This window comes from Vigna radiata, chromosome 5, assembly GCF_000741045.1.
Source record: "Vigna radiata var. radiata cultivar VC1973A chromosome 5, Vradiata_ver6, whole genome shotgun sequence".
Classification (NCBI taxonomy): Eukaryota; Viridiplantae; Streptophyta; class Magnoliopsida; order Fabales; family Fabaceae; genus Vigna; species Vigna radiata.
The window spans coordinates 23,505,934-23,520,566 of NC_028355.1; the positions used below are offsets into that span (position 1 = coordinate 23,505,934).

Below are 14,633 nucleotides of genomic sequence, written 5' to 3' on the forward strand. Positions count from 1 at the left end.
ATTATGAACAAAATATCATATCATACAAATTGATGTCTTTATTCGTAAACTTTTGAAATGACTTAAAAATAATTGTTGTAAACCTTTTATACATGAAAAAATATTTACTGTAGATCACAACTGGCTTAATAGTTTGAAAATTCCAATAATTTAAACATTGAAAGAATGATAATTAATGCCAGTGGTAAAAAAGAACGCAAAAAATAAAAATGAAAAAAGTATTAGAAAACAAATGTCAGGTGATTGACTTCTTATTGGTTTTACCATTAATTAACGATTTCATGAAAATGACACATTTATTATAATGCAAGAATGGAAGATCACTCATTTATTTAAAAACGACGACAGAAAATAAGAAGGGCTTAAAAAAATTAATAGTAACACTAATCAAAGTTTTAGATGGTCCATCTTTCTCTTTTCCCTAGAAAAAAATCAAAATAAGCAGAAATGAAAAATTTAATGAAAAAAAGTATTATCAGAAAAATATATTTATAATTATTATAAATCTTCAAATTTTAAGAAATTACTATTAAAAGAAAATGATATAATAACAGAACTATTTTTTTGATTAAACAACTGTGTAAAACAGTTCCATCATAAATAATAATATACAGGCTTAATTAAAATCAAAATTAGTTATGAAACTTATGTTATTATATTATCAATATTTTTGTTTGTGTATTATTATTATTATTATTATTTTGTTAAAGTGTCTGAACGGTGGGATAATTACTATATGTAGAGATATACATATAGATGAAAATGAAATTGGTATTTCTCCGTTTAGACACAGCCAGTGCTGCGGTCGTTGCAGTTGGAGAAGAAGCCGCATCTCAGCCACCTCGCCGGGAATAAAATAGAAGCACTTCTCAATTCACGTTTTGGCCTTCCTTTGCTTCTTCCAAATCTGCCAATTCGCGCACAAACACGCTATAATCCAATTCCCTCGCCCCCGCAATTCCTCAATTCCACGAAACAAATCCCTAACCCACTCTGATCTACTCTCCGGTCGAAGACGAAGGGAGTGCAATGGCGGCTCCTAACATGGATCAGTTCGAAGCGTATTTCAGGAGAGCAGATTTGGACGGAGATGGCAGAATCAGTGGAGCAGAAGCCGTCTCTTTTTTCATGGGATCCAATTTGCCCAAACAAGTTCTCGCTCAGGTTTTATTCTGTTTCAAGTTTCTAATCTAGAGCAAACGTTTCAATTCACTACACTTAAATTGCTTGTTTCGGTATGTCTTTTCCCTTGGAGTAATTGGATTTTCAGCATCGATGGTTATGCTTTCGTTATTGTGCGCTTAGAATAGTTTATTTAGGCTTTCGTCCATTCTTCATTTCGCTTTTCCTTGGAAATGTTTACCGATCTAGATTATTCTTGTGTAATGTTTCGTGTTCTCGGTGCGAGTTGCAGGTATGGGCGTATGCTGATCAGGCTAAAACTGGTTTCCTTGGACGCGCAGAGTTTTTTAATGCCCTGAGGTTAGTTACTGTGGCTCAGAGTAAGCGAGATTTAACGCCTGACATTGTGAAGGCAGCTTTATATGGTCCTGCTGCTGCTAAAATCCCTGCGCCGCAGATTAATCTTGCTTCTGTACCTCAACCTGTCCCGAATGCGAGGCCCCATGCTGGGTCTGTTGGGCAGATGGGTGTTACTACACCCAATTCGGCTCAAGGTTTTGCCTATAGAGGACAAGGGTTAGCAGGTCCTGGTGCAAACCCGCAATATTATCCTTCGCAGCAGAATCCTGCGATCCGGCCTCATCAATCCATGCCTGTTTCCGGCGCTCCGCATCCGCAGCAGGGTATTGCAGGCCCAGATATTTCTAGAGGAGTTAACATGGGGGGTCACAATTTCTCAAATCCTGGGCTATCAAATGATTGGAATAAAGCCAGGCCTGGTATGGTGGCCACCAGACCTGCAGGAATGAACCCGTCGGCTGCCTTACAGACGTCACATTCTCCAGTCTCACCAATGCCCCAGTCATCTTCAGTCTCTCCAATGTCACAGTTATCCCCAGTCTCACCAATGCCCCAGTCAACAACTGTTCACACTAAAGCATTGAGTGTTTCTGGAAATGGGTTCTCTTCCAATCCAGTTTTGGGCAATGATTTTTTCTCTGCCGCATCATCAACACCGAAACAAGAACCTGCTGGACACAGTTATTCTGTTACCAACGTCTCATCAGCCATTGTTCCTGTTTCCACTGGTCCCCAGCCTGCAAATAAGCAAAATGCACTTGATTCATTGCAGGGTGCATTCTCATCGGTGCTGCCTGCAAATAGTCAGTTTCAGCGGCCACAGTCTGCACCAAACCAGCAAATTAAACCACAAGCTACTTCGCCACATACACCATCTGGGATGACAGCACATACACCATCTGGGATGACAGGTGGGGTTGGAAATGCAAATTCTGACAATGTGCAGCTTTCTTGGCCAAAAATGAAACCTACTGATGTGCAGAAATATACAAAGGTGTTTTTGGAAGTTGACACTGACAGGGATGGGAAGATCACTGGCGAGCAGGCTCGCAGTCTTTTTTTAAGCTGGAGATTACCAATAGGTAAGCCTGTTTCGTTCTGACTGACCCTTTTTGACGTAATCTTCATGGAAGTTGGTACATTGATGTGTTGGCTTGTCAGAAACATAACAAGAACCATAGTCACCTTAAAATTATAGTTTTAGCTTCTTGAATTCATAATTTTTTGGGATGGGAATGGTGTGCCTTACTGGCTATTTTTGGTTGACAAGGAGCAACCTACTGTGCCCTGATACTGGAATTTTTATTGGTTTTTACTGAGCAAACTTACGACTGACAATGCTTTATGGTGTTGAATGGTGGGTGATGAATTGCTACAAGAGTTTATCTCTTGCCTAAGATGATTTGGCCATGTGATGATAAGATTCATAGAAGTCTCAGTTAGAAGAGTTCATTATATGGAGGATAGCAAAGTAAGTAGAAGTAGAGGAAGAACAAGGAAAATTGTAAAATAATGCACTGAAAAATACCTAGATTTAAGTTGGGTTTTGACAAAATATAATGTCATTGTTTGGTCCATGTTGCTGAACCCGCTTAGTGAGGAAATGTTCTTTTTTTGAATCCAACGAACTAAATGAACAATTTCACTATAAAGGAATAAAGACAGTATGATAAGTATTCTTTCTTGAACAAAATTACCAAGAAAACTAGTATCCCATGGAAACATACAAAACGCCACTAACGTATGGTACACCCATTAAAATAGAGGAGCTCTTCAACACTATTGTCTTCTTTTATTATTGTTATTATTTTTGGGTTAATAACAGTATTTATTGTTAGAAAGTTTGGAGGTGTAAGCATAAAAGTAATGCAATCTCATTGCAAATGTAAGGGCAAAGAGGATGTCGTTGGAAACATCAGTGGTCTTCACTGACCATACTGGACAATTGCATTAACTACATGCCTTAAAGTTGTAGTATCCTTTTTCCATCAAAATCCTTTGAGAATTCGCACAATTTGAGAGGAAACAGATTTTATTATTTGAGAATCCCCAGAGAAGTATCAATCCCTGTTTTGAATACAGAGTGGAACTTCTCTTAATCTACTTTATTCAATAAGCCACTTGACTTATCTGACATCAAATGCAACATTTTGCTGTTGTTATACTTTCCTCCCAAATATCATCTCACATTTTGTTACTTGTAATTTTTTCTCTCATATATATGCTTAAATTTAGTCAATTCCTATTCATCTGGTTGTTCATTACAAAACTTTTAATACCTATAACTGACTTAGAGTAATTTGATATATATGTATATAGATTTAAATAAGCAATGGACATATTAAGTGGTAATGTGGATTGCTCATTTTCAATTATCCAAAAATAGCACTGACATAAGGAGAAAGAGCAGGGCGAGGTCTAGAAATCTGCAACACTTAATTTGTATCAGTTCTGTAAAGTACTGTTGTGCAGATTAAAAGGATTAGGATTTAGGAGAATAAATTAGAAGCTGAAAAATAATTTATTAGAATTTAGAAAAGAGATTTGAAGAATTTGTAGTTGAAATTCTTGTATATTAGTCGCACTGAGTAGAATCGAGTGAAAGGGCCTCTAATTCAATTAGATTTCTATTAATGTGAATAGTTCAAGAGATATGAATAATTAATTTGTTGGTGGAAACTTATGCATACAAGAGCATCATCTAAGCAAGGGAAAACCTCTAAGAAACAAATATTCCCACCGTTGTCCTAGAACCTGATGCGATAACTATCGCTGAAATTCAAAGAAACATATAGTACAAACACACATCACTTTGTAATAACATCACATGGATTTGCATGAGTTTAAATGATTGCAGGTTTGCAGTCCCCCACCCATTTTAATCCATGTCATTCATACTATGAATTGTTTTGTATCATAATGGATAATTATTTTAAGAAAGAAGGGTGACATAGATATTGATAATCTGAGAAGAGATATATAGTGGGTTATAGTTATTAGACCTAAGATCATCAACTACAAATTTATAAATGTATTTGGTTATGGAACCAAAAATCGTTATCAATTCGAAATCCTCATGTTTGACCTCAGAATCACAATAATTCAAATTCCTAGGAGAATAACAACAAAATATTGATAGCTTGAGTTTCAGCTGGATTCCATGATAGATGACAGTCATTTGATATAGACCTGAGAAATAGATCAACTCAACGTTTTGAAATTTACTAGGCTATGAACCACAAGAACTCTATTAAAGCCAAATTCCCCTTTGTTTTTTTCCTTCCTGGTGTTATTTTTGTTTACTTTTTAAGGGAAAATGACTAGACCTGATATAAACTCCGCATTTATATATACATTAGGTATGAACCAATAGAATCAACCATGTCCAAATCTCATTCATCCTACATGAATTACTTATTTGTCAGCTAATTAATGATCTGCTATGTTAAGTAGAACATATTGGCTTGGCTCACATTATTATACTGTGAGGAAATGTATTTTTAAATGGAAGATAGAAAAGAAAGCATGACTTTCTTGACTGAAAAATAACAGAAATTAAGAGAGAGAGAGAGAGAGAGAGAGAGAGAGAGAGAGATCTTTCTTTTAAGGTGACAGACGATTTCTTCTTTCACTAATTCTATTTTGTTTTGGTGGAAATGGGGCGGAAGGAAGTGTGAAGAGAGAAGTATAATAAAAATACTATGTCTACGCAGTTTGTTTGAAAAGACAACTAGGAAGGAGGGAATCTATTTTCATATGAACCAACAAAAAGTATCTTCCTCCTAAAGTGGTATGAAATGGATGGGGAAATGATCTATCTTTTTTGCTTTACTATTTAAAAATTATAATATAATATTAAAAAATAATAATTTGTTTTATGTTATAAAAAATATTGTATTAAAACTTCATACTTTTTTACTATTTTGAAATATTTTTCACATAATTTGTTTATTTATTTTTCATTCTCTTTACCATTCATCCAAACAAAGGGAAAGAAATTCTCTCTCTTCCTGTTTCTATCCGTCCAAATGACATAACTTTTCTATTTTACTTCTTCTATATTTCTATTATTGCTCTGTATTTCTTTCCTCTTTATTTCACTCCACATCCAAACAAAGAATAAGAGTTGCTGAATTCTCAAATGATATAATACAAGATAAAATATCTGTTCCTTTACGTCTGCCTCCTACTTATTTATCTCTCAAATGGCATCTAATTGACTTAACCCTTTTACTAAATACAATAACTATCCAAACTCACGCCTGATATTACTACCCTCTTGAAATCCTACCTTGTTGGCTATGTTGGAAATTTGTTAGTAAAAGTTGAATACCATCCTCCTATTTATTTATTTACCGCTCAAATATCTTCCTACTAACTAAAATAACTGTCCTAACTAACTTCCCTTACTCGATCAGACAGCCAGTTTCTTTGCTAAGCATGCTAACTGTCCTATTTATTCAATTCTCAAATGCTACTAAGCAATATACACTGATAAGATGATCTTACTAGATTTTTTTCTTTACTATGTTTTTTAGACTGTTTCTTAACTTCACTACTTTTGAAATTTTCCTGGAGAGGGATGACCTTTTTAGCATTTCTCTGAAAGCAATAACGTAATCCGTGGACTTTGTGCAGAGGTGTTAAAGAAGGTGTGGGACTTGTCTGACCAAGACAATGATAGCATGCTTTCTTTGAAGGAGTTTTGCTTTGCTCTTTATTTGATGGAACGGTACAGGGAAGGCCGTCCTCTTCCACAGTCTCTTCCAAGCAATGTCATGTTTGATGAGACGTTGATGTCTATGACAGGCCAACCAAAAAATGCTCCTGGAAATGCAGCCTGGGGTATCAGCCAAGGTATTTTCTCTTAGTTACTCTATCTCCAACATTCTTTTCTTTTTCTCTTATATAGGACTTCTGTTGATGAGTTTGTCTTACTTTTTTCCATCTCAAGGTTTTCAGCAGCAGCAACAAGGGATGCCTGGTGCTCGGCCAGTGGTACCAACTGCTGGTTTCAGGCCACCAGTCCATGGAAGTTCTGCTCAGGCTGATTTCACTACACAGCCCAACCAGCAAAAGTCAGGAACACCTGTGCTGGAGGATTCCTTTCTGAATCGCACAGATAGTGGTGAGCAGAATACATCGAACACGAAACCTCAAGATGCAACAACTGCAGAGAAAAAGGTATTTGCTCTGCATTTATAATTTTCTCCACATGTAAAAATATATTTATGAAAGTGAAGGTTATCCATAATGTTTTTTTCTTGATGCTTTTGTTTTTTGTTTTCATCAAGGAAGATGCTCTGTTCTCCTATTCCTTTGTCGTTATCATTCCTTCATCTTAATTTATTTATGTTTGTTTTGAAGTTCCATTTTATAGAAATTGAAAATTATAAAACTCATCCTATAGCCAGGGATTCAACTATATATCTACAAACAAGTGTAAGGTAAAGAGACACCTTTGAAATTATGAGGCTTTTCTTTCCCAACCAAATACATAAAATAATTGTATAAATTGCAGCCTCCTATAAAACGGCTGTTTCCTTGTTTCTGCCAAAATCTTGTTCCAGTAGAAAGGAAAGGACACACAAGTACAGGTTCACAGTTGTTTGGTACTCCCTTCAGAATTAATGATGATTGTTTGGTGGGTGGACCCAAGTTAGTTTTTGTTGTTAATTATAATTTCACATGTAAAATTGAAATGAATTATGGGTCTTATAATATTCTCGACCAGATCTTTTCAGTTGTAAATGGTCTTGATTCTCTTGCACATTTTGAGAAATTATAAATAAATTTTTTTGTTTCTGCCATTGTAGTCTGAAGAAGCTCAGAACGTGATTTTGGATTCAAAGGAGAAGCTGGAGTTTTACCGGAACAAAATGCAGGAGCTGGTCTGTAATTCATATCTTGTTTCTTTTATATTTTTGATATTAGATTGATATTTTTTCTTAAGGCTTAGCATGATTGAAATAAATTATTTGTAGGCTTGCCAGGCCATACCGCTGGTGGCTCACTTTCAAGTAAACCTGTGTTTGAAAATAAATTTATTGGCGAAGTTATATGAATATGTTTAGTGTTGCTCGGATTTTACAGAAAATAACTTCTAAGCAAAATAGTTCTCTGGCTTATAATAGTATAACTTATAAGCATAATACAAGCTAATTCAAAAAACAAGGTAAGTGTACTGGAACTGTGCAATTTAGCTGGAGGGTTTGGTTTGCTATGACAAATGCAAATCATCCTACCAGTGACGGAATTTTAGGGTTTTATGGTTCTAGCTAACCTTGGTTGAAGCCTAGGAATTGATTTCTGGTTAGGAAGAAGACTGGAAATTTTAAGGGCAAGGAACCACTTTCTTTCAACCCAAGAAACTCTAACTGGAATTATGCATGAAAGGAATAGATGATTTTCAGTAAATAAAGTTAATGTTGATATTTTAACTGGATCTAGTTAAGGATTTTATAGGGTAAAATCCAATATGATATTTTTAAATATTTTTTATTGCATGATATGAATCTGATTAAAGAACTATGAAGCACTTACTCGCTCCCCGCCTATGTTTACTTGTACTTCAGGTTCTATATAAAAGCAGATGTGATAATCGATTAAATGAGATAACAGAAAGGGCATCTGCAGATAAGCGGGAGGTATAATCCTTTCTTCTGAAAACGTGATGAATGTTTATGTGAAAAGAATTAGCTACCATGTGGTGGTGTGTTACAGGCAGAATCATTGGGCAAGAAATATGAAGAGAAATACAAACAAGTAGCCGAAATAGCATCAAAATTGACTGTTGAAGAAGCTAAATTTCGTGATATACAGGTATTTAGAAAATCTAAATGGTTGAAAAATAGGCTATTCGTAAATGGAGAGTTATTGCTTACTTAGTATGCACTACATTTTTTGTTGCATTGTTGTTCTTATGTTATTGTGAAGGACTAACAACTAAAAGTTTAAGTTGTTAGGCTAAAGCTCAAGAGTGTTTTATATCTAAAAGCACTACCGTGGCTTGAAGCATGCATATAGGCCCGACTCAACTTATTTTTAAGCCTAAAGCAAACTTTGATATGAGGCCTTTCTAAAATAATCATGTTTTATTGACAAAAAAATAATAACAATATTTTATTAAAAGTTTATTTTTGATTTATTTCTCGATAAAAAATCATTTTATTATTTACTATGATAGATGAGGGATGATAGTTTTCACTACTATAATTTAATATGATTGCATGTACAAAATCATATTAGACAAAAGTTAATTTAACATAGGAAACAATTTTAAAATAAATAATTTAACGGGTTTACATTAACTAAACTAAACAGATATAAAGTTGACAACTGTACCAATCCTGTAGCTTTCTGTTGCATTCTTATAGCATGAAGTTTGTCACCTTATTGATTTTTTCTTTTCAAGAAAAAGTTCTTAGATTAGAGATCATAACAGTACTCTCCAAAGAATAGATTCACTTCAGAAAGTAAATTGAAAATTTTTGTCATGAATGAAAGGTTTAACCACTAAATTTTATATATTACATAATTTATTATGTATGTGCACGCATTTAATTATAACTACTGTCAATTCAGCACTTCGGGAGGCCTTTTTCTGTTCAAAGTAATGTTATTCTTAATAGCCTTGTATCATTTATAAAGTAAGTATTATTTTTTTTTTCTTAAATATTTTTACTAAGTAAAGTTATTTCTCGGAGGCTTAAAGCAAGGGCTTCATTGGCCTCGCCCTTGGCCAAATCTGCTTGCGTAACATGTAACCACACCTTAGACTGGGCTAAAATTCAACTTTTATTTAGAATGGGGTTGAGAAGGATTAGACTAATGGCCAGTTGTCTAGGACCAAATATCTTAATAGCCTAAATTGTGAAGTAAATGCTCTTTTATGGTTTCATTTCTTGAAGAGTTCCTTGTAAACTTTTTTGGTCTTTTAGTGAATCTTCTTTGTTTTGTTTGTCGAGTTTGGAAGCGGGCCTGTTCACTTTTGGCTGCGCCACTTAAATTTTGTAACTGATTCTCTTCTTCCTATCGTCCGTTTGCATGTTAAGAGAGTGAAGCTCCCCACTTCTTGTAGAGTAATCAAATGAAAGTGAATGAGAGGGACAGTGGAAACCTGAGGAAGCATGTAGTCTTCCACGTGTATTATATTTATAGGGCATAAATTTATTTATGGTCTTACAATCTAAAGCATAAACGACAAGTTCTTATCCACTAAGATCAAGTCTACAACCTTTTCCTCCTTTCATTGCAACAATAAACCTGTCTTGGGTGAACTGTGAATGTCTTGAAAGTTGAAACATTTCAATTTTCAATGCATCTTTAATCATTAGTCTGTACATACTTAGGAAAGGAAGGTGGAACTGCAGCAAGCCATTGTCAAAATCGAACAAGGAGGCAGTGCAGATGGCATTCTTCAGGTGAATTTTATTTCTGGAATAAAGATGGGGAGTTCTGGGAACCTGTTTTGTGCTGTTACTGATGTTTAGAAAAATCCACAGGTCCGTGCTGAACGCATACAGTCAGATCTTGAGGAGTTATTTAAGGCTCTAGTTGATCGGTGCAAGAAACATGGGATAGATGTGAAGTCAATTACAATGGTTCAGCTTCCTGCTGGTAATTATTATCTCATTTTGTCTCATTATGTCTTCTTTCTCGATCAATTATTTATGTTCTTTGTCAATTCTCAAATAATCATCGTGCAACAACAATTTTATGATTTATTTTTACTCAATAGAAGTGATTAGTTTATGTGATTCTTTATATTAATGCTTCTGTGGAAGCCTCTTTTTGTGATCTTAAGACTGTATTTTTCCAAGGTCCCTCTTTCAAAAGCAAGGGCATTGCATATCAACTGACTGATAAATTACTTATATTTGTTACAAGTGGATGCATTTCTCTCTGATTCTAACTTTAATGTTGTTGTGTTGGTGTGTGTATGAACCTAATGAACTATAAGGTTGGCAACCTGGAATTCCAGAGGGAGCTGCACTTTGGGATGAAGAGTGGGATAAATTTGAGGATGAAGGTAGCCATAATCTTTTTTTTATTTTATCCTTACAAAACTATTTCCTTTTTTTGGATGAATTAATTTAATTGCGTTGTTTACTTCTAGGATTTGCCAATGATCTTACTTTTGCCACCAAAAAGGCATCTTCGAAACCAAAACCCGAATCTATTGACGGAGAACAAAATTTCTCTGATGATAACTCTATTCACGGTTCACCTATGAAAGCAAACGGGAAGCAAGAAAACTCTGCTAACGGTGATTATACAGTTGAGGATTACGCACATAGTGAAGAAGACCTGGCTAGAAGCCCGCACGATAGTCTAGCTGGGAGGAGTACCTTGGAGAGTCCTTCTCAAGTATTCTCGAATGCTGACTTTGGAAAAGGTTCTGAAGCAGATGCAGAAACACATAGGTATTTTGTTTTATTTTTGTCTCCAGGGTGTGTTTCAGGGGGAGGGGTTGATTTGTCAATTCCCATTTTTTTGTTTCTGAATGCATGGCTTTGAGTGTGCGGCATCTATCTAGTAATTATGACGTTATAATCTATGGCAACAGAAGTTTTGACGAATCGACCTGGGCATTTGACAACAATGATGATGAGGACTCAGTGTGGGGTTTCAAGACCAAGGTAACCCTTTCTATATGAATTTTCTGATGTTCAGGATATTAACGTAGTTAGTCGCTGTTATTGACTAATAATTGTTCTCGGGGAAATTCTTGAGATTGTTTTTATACTGAATTGATGTGAGACAGGCAATGGAGGTCTTTTTTCATTATAATTTTTGGAATTGATTTCTTAGCACATTTACCAAAGAACAGAAGAGACGTGATTTTTCAAAGATCAAGTTGCTACTACGTACTAAATTTTTTACGTTCTGTTTTGTAGGACTCTGACTTCGAGCAGGGAGATTTCTTCAAATCTGATGATTTTGGTATAAACCCAATCAGAACAGGATCTACACATACGGATAGCACGTTCCAGACAAAAAGCCCATTTACTTTTGATGATTCAGTGCCTGCAACTCCAGTTTCCAAATTCGAAAATTCTCCCCGGTACAGTGAGGCGGGGGATAATTTCTTTGACATGTCAAGGTTTGATTCCTTCAGGCACGAAAGTGGATATTCTCCACAGCCAGAGAGGCTCACGAGATTTGATTCCATAAATAGCAGTAAGGATTTTGGCTTTGGTAATGATAAATTCACAAGGTTTGATTCCATAAGTAGCAGTAAGGATTTTGGCTTTGGTAATGATAAATTCANAATGATAAATTCACAAGGTTTGATTCCATAAGTAGCAGTAAGGATTTTGGCTTTGGTAATGATAAATTCACAAGGTTTGATTCCATAAGTAGCAGCAAAGATTTTGGCAACAGTAATGATCAATTCACAAGGTTTGACTCCATAAGTGGCAGCAAGGATTTTGGGTACAATCCTGAGAAGCTCCAAAGGTTTGATTCCATGAGTAGCAACAATGATTTCGGTTTCGGTGGACAAGGCCATGCAAGGTTTGACTCAATAAGTAGCACCAAAGACTTCGGTCCCAGTGGTGCATTCACATTCGATGACTCTGATCCATTTGGCTCCTCTGGCCCTTTTAAGGTCTCTTCAGAAAACCATTCTCCGAAAAAGGGTTCAGATAACTGGAGTGCATTCTAGCTTGCATGTCAAGGTTTGTTTCCATTTCCTTTATTGTTCATGATAGCCTATTTTTTTTGTGTATAGCTAGAAGAAGAAAAGCTGGACGGTAACATTATATTGTGTGATCAATCTATCTGTTTGAAGAGAGTTTTTCCTCTACTTTTTTCTTTCCTTTTTTCTTTTTGTAATGCGCGGACGAGTGTGAAAGATAGATAGATAAAATTAAATGTCTTGTTGTGTATCATGGATGTACTATTGAGTTTAATGGCAATTGCATGCAAAGTTTTTGTTTCTTGCTCTCGTTACATGCATTCCAATGCCATTTTCCAATGCTTCTCAGTTAACTATTATCACAGACAGAATAACTAAAACATCAAAGCACATTGCTCATTATATTTTTACTACAGAAGAATCAAACAACAAAATAATCCATCCATAAAAAATAACAAATGAACTAAAGTATATGTTGGAGAATAAAAAATTACTCTAGTCTTCAAAATTGTGAAGTGTGAAAATTTAAATAGGTATTCAAATTCAAGTTTTTTAATACTAAAATATACGTGACTAAAATAAAACTATTAATGTATATTTTAAAATACCGGTAAATGGTTAAATTCATAAACTAATTTTACATTTTTTAAGTTTTCAATATTAACGTGATAATACCTGCACTTTTAGAAAATAACGTTTGATCATATGTGTATTTTTCATTATCATCACAATGTAGAATTTAAATTGCATGGACTCTTTTTTTTTCGAAATAGGACTGTTCCAGTAAAATCTTTCTATATGACATATTTATTCACAATATTTATTTGAATATACTTATATATTAGAATTTGGTAAAAGAAATCCAACAAAGTAGTTCGAATATATTTTTTTTTTTCAAATGACATTATTTACAACATTTATTCAAAAAACTGTTTTCTGTTCACTATCAGAATATAGTTTGAAGTATAATTATGACCATCATTATAACACATCCGACTTACTTTTTCAATTTTTGTAATTATAAGAAAAACCAAATTATAAAAAACTACAAAATTAAAATATAATAATACAAATAAATAATATTTTATAACATCTGTAATTTTTAAAATCTATTTTGTAATAACTTAGATAAATTGTTAAATTTAGTTAATATTGAGATTTTTGTTAAAGATATATTAAATTATTTGATAGTAAAATAAAATTTAAATTAATGATTTGAGCAATAAATAAACGACCTATTAATATATTTTAAAATTAAATAAGTATATTTGTTTGATAAATATTGTAATTTATTTTCTGTAGTAACGATGTGTTAAACTAAAGTTTAAAATTCATTAAATAAAATTTTAATTATGAATAATAATAAAGAATGTTGTTTGAGTGAATATTATAAATAGTATATAATTTGGAAAAGTATTATTTTGACAAAAAGGTTTCTGGATTACGAATACTCAGGTTCCCCGTGAGTGGCGAAAAAAAAAAGCGATATATTTCACGTTCTGCGTAACAATATTCATATATGTTACAGCTGCAACTATACAGCATGAAGTGAAACATTATACTGATTTTCCTTTCTCTATTATGTTCTTCCACCTTTTCACAGCTGATTTTTCTTTCTTTTTCTATTCAGTTCCCACCGTTTAAAAAATCTTCATCTTCATCTTCTTTTTTCTTCTTTCTTCACGTTTCTATTCTCACGTCAGACATTTTCTTACTGTTCTGCAAAATCTCTTCTTTAAGTTAGAAGTGAACTTTAAACTTAACTTAATCCCACAAAACCAGTTTGTAAGGTGAGGTTTGCATCCACTTGTATATTTTATTTCTAGTCGATCTTGGATTTCTATCACACTTTCCTTACGTCAAGATATATACATCTTAAGCGTATTACTAAACATTAATGGGTGATCTGATAGCAATCTAATAGCAGGTGAAACAATATATTTAACAAACAACAAATATCGTTAGGATAAACTTTAACCATATTAAAAGTAGACTTTAAGACTAAATCAACCTCACAAAATCAATTTGTAAAATGAGGTTTGTATCCATCTATATAGTATCAATTGGTTTTATCTCTATCCATCTGAGACTTCCAAGATACACTTTTATGCAATCATCTATTTTTTTTCTATTACAAATTTATTATCGAAATTTTTCTTCAACAATGGTTTTAGTCTTGTATCAGTGAAAAGTTATATTATGATATTTTACCGACTGACAAAATAAGAATTAAGAAAATAATAACAGCAATAGACACGAAAGTAAATAACAGCTGGAGGTGTTCAATTAACACACTCATCTTAAAGTCTTCCAGTTCATACTTTAGTATATTGGAATCTTTCAATTATAGTAGTACTATTCCAACAATCAATAAACATATACTTAGAATATTATATTGCAAAAAATTAATTAGAGTTTTCTTTTTAGATTTTTAGTATTTTTCTGTATTTTTAAAATAATATAATGTTTTAAAATATATTAATGTTTTTAATATACTAAAATCAATATA

At 33.6% G+C, this 14,633-nt stretch overlaps 1 protein-coding gene across 3 annotated transcripts; it reads left to right on the forward strand.

The window, feature by feature from the left end:
• The first annotated feature begins 755 nt into the window (after positions 1 to 755).
• Positions 756 to 12,427, forward strand: LOC106762008 (actin cytoskeleton-regulatory complex protein pan1). 3 transcript variants are annotated; one of them, XM_022781047.1, is made up of 14 exons: positions 756 to 1,164; positions 1,415 to 2,564; positions 6,121 to 6,339; positions 6,437 to 6,666; positions 7,299 to 7,373; positions 8,058 to 8,129; positions 8,206 to 8,304; positions 9,834 to 9,905; positions 9,987 to 10,101; positions 10,445 to 10,513; positions 10,601 to 10,907; positions 11,051 to 11,123; positions 11,382 to 11,739; positions 11,811 to 12,427. In XM_022781047.1, the coding sequence occupies exons 1-14, from the start codon at positions 1,030 to 1,032 to the stop codon at positions 12,149 to 12,151; spliced, it is 3,315 nt and encodes a 1,104-aa protein (XP_022636768.1). In that variant the 5' UTR covers positions 756 to 1,029; the 3' UTR covers positions 12,152 to 12,427. The 3 variants fall into 3 exon arrangements, with proteins under 3 accessions (XP_022636768.1, XP_022636767.1, XP_022636770.1); XM_022781046.1 differs by having other exon boundaries at positions 11,382 to 11,701; positions 11,773 to 12,427; XM_022781049.1 differs by having other exon boundaries at positions 11,054 to 11,123; positions 11,382 to 11,701; positions 11,773 to 12,427.
• Positions 12,428 to 14,633: the final 2,206 nt, after the last annotated feature.